At 39.1% G+C, this 6,228-nt stretch overlaps 1 protein-coding gene across 1 annotated transcript in view; it reads left to right on the top strand.

Annotated features, from left to right (window-relative positions):
• The first annotated feature begins 6 nt into the window (after positions 1-6).
• The window catches only part of LOC126908413 (toll-like receptor 6), an 11,819-nt gene continuing 5,597 nt past the window's right edge, over positions 7-6,228 (top strand). The window contains exon 1 of the mRNA XM_050690870.1: positions 7-3,933. Within this exon, the coding sequence (XP_050546827.1) occupies positions 116-3,910 (3,795 nt within the window). The 5' untranslated portion in view covers positions 7-115 and the 3' untranslated portion in view covers positions 3,911-3,933. The remainder of the gene's footprint in view (positions 3,934-6,228) is intronic.

Below are 6,228 nucleotides of genomic sequence, written 5' to 3'. Positions count from 1 at the left end.
TTTTTTTTTTTTTTTTTTTTTAATGTTCGTGATAAACTAAACTCGGGCAGGTGGTGATATTCGCGCGCGGTTTTGTCCGATGCGCGTTTAACCGCTCGCGATTTCTAACCGCGGAATGTGTGTGTTTTTTTCTATACTTATCCTTATACCGGTATGGCACTCGGTTTGTGGTCAAGCTGCTGTAAATTTTTCCGTGGCAGCCCTCAATTACGATGCTCCCGAGGACTGTGCTTGGCGTGTTCGGGCCGACAACCCATCCGGCGACGAAGTGGTGCTGGCTTGCACACTTCGAACTATAAACAGTGAAATGGATATGACTAACTTTTCAGCTATACCATCCGAGCACACTGTTTCGCTATTAATATCATGCGATCCTACTGTGGCGGCCCGAAGTTCACTCGAGAACCAGAGTTTTGCCCATCTAGTGCGCTTAAAGGAACTCGAGCTCGACTCTTGTAAGCTGTCTCGATGGCCAGCCGGCACGCTTACAGGGCTCGACGACCTACGGAATCTGACCGTTAGAACAGGTGTATCTGACTGGCCAGACGTCGATATGATCGTGGAAATAGTAGCCGGTAGCTTCACGCATGTACGACGACTGGAGCGACTCGATTTAAGCACGAATAATCTCATGGCTGTTCCTGAAAACACATTTTGCCAGCTACCAAATTTAGTACATCTAAACTTGAGTCGAAACCGTATTCGAGACGTCAGTGATTTGGGCTTTAAAGAACGCACGCCGGCACCTCCTCAGCCACTGATCAGTAGTCACGACGATGTGTACAATATGGATCAGTATCAGAAAAAAACGCATACGGGTCCTTGTGTTTTAGACGTGCAGTCAGTAGATTTATCGTGGAACCGATTTTTTAGTGTGCCAACAAATGGCTTTAGCTCTTTACGGCGCCTCGCGGAGTTACGACTAGCCGGTAACGAAATATCGGAAGTAGCTGATCGCCCTCTAGGAGGACTTGGAAATCTTGAAATACTAGATTTGTCGTGTAACCATATTTCGTCGCTTCCAGTCAACATGTTCAAAGACGTAGCAGAGACGATAAAACAAATCTATCTGCAAAACAACAGTATCGATACTCTGTCACCTGGGTTGTTCATTAATTTATATCAGCTCACGTCGTTGGACTTGTCTTATAATCAATTGACCAGTGCATGGATTGATGCTAGTACTTTTACTGGGCTCATTCGGTTGGTTACTTTGAACCTGTCTAACAACAAAATAGTAAAACTAGATCCGACCATGTTCCACGATTTGTATACGCTACAAATATTAAATTTGGCTGGTAATTTGATCGAAATCATACCCGACGACGCGTTCATACCGCTGAGGAACCTCGACACGTTGATACTCTCGAGTAACAAAATCGTTGAGGTTAGCCCGTTAGCATTGAACGGATTGTATGCACTTACATTATTGTCGTTAGACGGCAACAGACTGGCCGACGTTCATGAAGATAGCTTCAGAAATTGTACAACCCTGCAGGATATTAACCTCAGTGGTAATTTACTGAAGTACGTGCCCGCCGCTTTGAGAGAAATGAGACTATTAAAAACCGTAGATTTGGGTGAAAATAAAATTAGTACAATTAATCCTGATTCCTTTTTTGGCATGTCTAATTTGTACGGCTTAAGACTGATCGGAAACCGAGTAAGGAATTTGACATCGATTGCGTTTGGGAATTTACAGTCACTACAGATTCTTAATTTAGCAAATAATCAAATAGATTACATCGACAAATTAGCATTTAAAAACATCCCCAAGATTCAAGCAATTAGGCTAGACGGTAATCACTTGTCGAACATTGATAACTTGTTCCGTGATGTATCCAGTCTTTTATGGTTGAACGTATCTGCCAACGTATTAACCGATTTCGATTATGCTATGCTGCCCACGCAATTGGAATGGTTAGATTTACATCAAAACTATTTAACCGAATTATCTAATAGAAATGGCGCGAAAAATCAAATACGTACGCTGGATGTCCGATACAATCATTTAACGTACATAGGACCATTTTCCATACCTGATAGTGTGGAAATACTGTTGATGAACGATAATCGTATAATGACAGTGGAGCCTAACACGTTTTCGAAAAAAGCTAATATCACTAGAGTTGACATGTACGCTAATCAAATCGCTCAACTAGATATAAACGCAATACGTCTACCACCCGTACCGGCCGACCGCCCTTTGCCAGAGTTTTACATCGGCGGTAATCCTTTCCAATGTGACTGTAAAATGGAATGGTTGCAGCGCATAAATCTGCTAGCTAGTCTCCGTCAATATCCACTTGTTATGGACACTGCGGCTATTTACTGTAAGCTGTTGTACAACCGCGAAAACAAATATATACCCCTAGCTGAAATCAGTCCGTCACAATTTGTTTGTACATACAAGACCCATTGTTTTACTGTGTGCCAGTGTTGTGAATTCGACGCTTGCGATTGTGAAATGACGTGTCCGGCAAATTGTACGTGTTATCACGATCAGCCATGGTCATCTAATATTGTAGATTGTTACTCGTCAAATTACACACAACTACCCGCTAAAATACCAATGGACGCTACTGAAGTTTATCTTGACGGTAATTTATTCTCTCATTTGTCTAGCCATGCTCTCCTGGGCCGTAAAAATCTGCGCATACTTTTTGCCAACAATTCGGGTATTCAATCAATACGAAATGACACTTTTACTGGGCTCAAACGGCTAGTTGTTTTACATCTTGAAAATAATGAAATCACGCGGTTTGATGGGTCAGAGTTCAACACAGTAGAAAACCTTAAAGAACTTTACCTGCAATATAATTTGATTAGCCACGTGAACAACATGACGTTTGAACCGCTGAAAAGCTTGCGGGTACTTCGATTGGACCACAATCAGCTGTATGACTATGATACGTGGATACTATCGGTGAACGTACAATTAGTTGAATTACACTTGTCCGAAAATCCTTGGTCTTGCGAATGCGAATTTGTTCAGTCTTTCCGCCGATTTATGATCGAACCAAACGATAGAGTAATTGATTCGATGGCAGTTTCGTGTCGTCCGGAAGGAAGTCGGGACGTACTGATCATCAGCAAGCAAAACGCTACCGAGTGCAGGTCGTTTTTTGGCTCCATAGTCGAGAACCACATCGTTCGAGACGTTTTACCCACTGCACTAACGGTCGTGTGTTTATTATTAGCCCTAGTGTTGGTACTATATTTGATTGTGATTTACCGAGACGAATGTCGTGCTTGGGTATACTACAAATGCGGTTTCCGCATATGTCACAAAACCTTGCCGTTTGAAGACGACCGAATGTTTGACGCGTACGTAGCCTACAGTCTTAAAGACGATGGTTTCGTTGTTCAAATGTTGGCTCCCGGTCTAGAGCAGGGTGCTCCTAGGTACAGGGTGGGTCTCCATTATCGAGATTTTAATGTTAGCTCTTTTGTAGCCGACACCATTGTAGAAGCAATAGAATCGTCGAAACGAACTGTTCTGATCGTTTCAAAAAATTTCATCGAATCGGAGTGGTGTCGTTTTGAGTTTAAGTCGGCGCTACACGAAGGCCTAAAGGACAAAAATCGTCGGTTGATTGTTGTGACGCTAGGGGAAATTCAACCCCGAGACGTAGATCCCGAACTCAGAGTGTACATTAAAAACGCGGTATGCGTTAACTGGGGCGATCGCATGTTTTGGGAAAAATTAAAGTACGCCATGCCCGACGTGAATAAGTCATGTCAAAGTTTAATAGCACGATCGAGGAATGGTGCCAACATATACGCCACACCTATGAGGATGCCACCTTACCCGTACGCCAGCCAGCCACAGAGAACGTCCTCCGTGCAGTCCGGAAAATATTATCTGACGCCGGCTTATGTAGACTCATCACAACATCTCTGGGCGTAGCGCCACGTGTCAACAACACTAAGGTAAATGTTTCAAAATAATTATAAATAAGTAAATAAAAAAGTCGTGACAAAAGTATTTGCTTGAAAAAAACGTTGATTTCTTTGTATGTATTTCTAATTAACTTATAGGTATTTTAATCGTATTAACTTAGTAAAATATTTGACGACGTGACATTTTTGTGTGTTAATTATCGTATGGTATTTTTCTAAATAAAACACGTGTCAGACAAAAAATAATTATCCTGTTGGCGAACTAAACCGTGTAAATTCATGTTATTATAATATTTCCTAAATCAAATAGATACATTCGTGTGCGCGTTTATCTGATTTAGGTTACCCGGCGTTTAGGATAAAAACAAGTTTTTCGTTTTACAAATAAAATGTATTTTTTTGTATAATTTTTTGTTATGAAAGTCAGCTCGTTATCGGATAATCGTGTGGCTTGCGTGAGGTCTAGGCGACAGCAATATGAAAGCAACGCTTGATTTAATCTTGGGGTGTAACTTGCTGTTATAATAAAAAATTACCATAATTTCCTTGTAAATTAACAAACTGTTATTTTTACCAAATACCGAATAAACAGTGTATACAATAAAAATCAGCCGTGCGATATTTTATAAAATACATTAAATTTTATATATTTTCAAAAAATATTAATTATGTAATATTGATTGCGTTTCTTGTATATAAGTTTTGTTAGCTACTGAAATTATAATAAAATGCCAGTGGATATATACGATAACCACAATTTTAAATGATACATCAGCAGCAGAATTGTTTACAAATAATAGTAAAGAGTACTAAAATTTGTTTATTTGAACTGTCGGTGATTTCTAACATTAAGTTTTAGAAATGTATTTTTGTTTCTTAGTCTAGTTCTAAAACAAGTCTGAGAGCCTTTTACTCGTAATAAGCTAGTATTCGAGTGATTTTCTATAATATTTACTTTGAATTTAATTGAGGAAGAATGGTATAGTTACTTAACATCCGAGGTTATATAATGTTGCTTTAAATTACTTACAGTACCCCCAAACGTTGAAATTAAACATAATAATGTGTACATGAAATAACAATTTTGTTGTTCTTAATTATAGGTGCCGTGCACATATTAAAATAGTATTATTACTTTTTAAATAAGAGCGTTTTGTGATTTTATTTACACAAAGTTATTCGATGGGATTAGTGGTAGTAGTGGCCAGAGTTTCGTGGGTGTGTGTGAGAGTGCTGTAGGTTTTTAGTCGCGTTGTTAATGTGGTAAAATATAATTAATCGCCGACGGCACAGTAGATGCAGGTATATGAGCCGCGTGCTTTTTAATGTATCCCATTAAAACGGCTTATGACGGATGGAAAAAAATAAGTAGAAACTTACAAGCCGTTAATGACGGAGTAGGTACTCTTCAATAATAGTAATTATAATTATAATTATTATTAACGTTGTACCAGGACTCCGCCGGCGGTTGACGTTTAATTGGGTGCGTACGGTTGTGATGAGGCACAATCGGACCGGTAAATAATAATAATTAAAATCAATAGGCTCTGTAAAGTCGTGAATGACAGAATATATTAAAAGTAAGTATTATGGTTTGTTAATTACTTGCATTAAACGAAAGTAATAGTTAACGAATTTTATTAATTATGTATTTTATTTGTACCCTTGCGGCAAAACGATACGACAAATAAAATGTCCTCGAAAAAAAAAACAGTCTCTACCAGTCTTTTGCTATTACCAATTATCTATTTTAGTATGAACGAATAGTAGACGCCAATCCAATGCTGAGTGTTCTCACACTTGTGCAATTCGATGAATAGAAAACAATATGTTGTAGACACTACGAGGTTGGTTCTCATTGACCGATGCATTGACGGAAAAAAAAAATCTACGCGTTACATAGAAGATTATCGCTGTTGTCTAATAAACCAGTTGTGCCGCCTATAATTTATTACATATTATTCCGAATAGAATTTAATAACTACCGGTGTGTGTGTGTGTGTGGAGCAGACGTCCGGTTCGACTAGTTTGCTTCTGGCCCAGAGGGACGCGTCCGAGGAGAAGTAATACATTATAAAAAAATACGTATAAAAATAATATTGATAACAATTACGGTAACGAAACGCCGCGGATATCGTTAATATGATATTTTTTTCTCGTTTCGCTTCTAAACAATACGCGTGGCCGCGTTCCAGGGACACGATACTTGTTAGTCAGCTAACCGGCTGCGCTCGTCACGCGACACGAACACCTCTTTCGTTTTGTATACAGCGTAGAAAATAAACGAGTACGGTGGTTTTTTTTTTTTTTTTTTTTAAATTATAA

This window comes from Daktulosphaira vitifoliae, unplaced genomic scaffold, assembly GCF_025091365.1.
Source record: "Daktulosphaira vitifoliae isolate Bord-2020 unplaced genomic scaffold, ASM2509136v1 Scaffold_1, whole genome shotgun sequence".
NCBI classification, from domain to species: domain Eukaryota; kingdom Metazoa; phylum Arthropoda; class Insecta; order Hemiptera; family Phylloxeridae; genus Daktulosphaira; species Daktulosphaira vitifoliae.
This window is presented reverse-complemented; position numbering and strand designations above follow the sequence as displayed.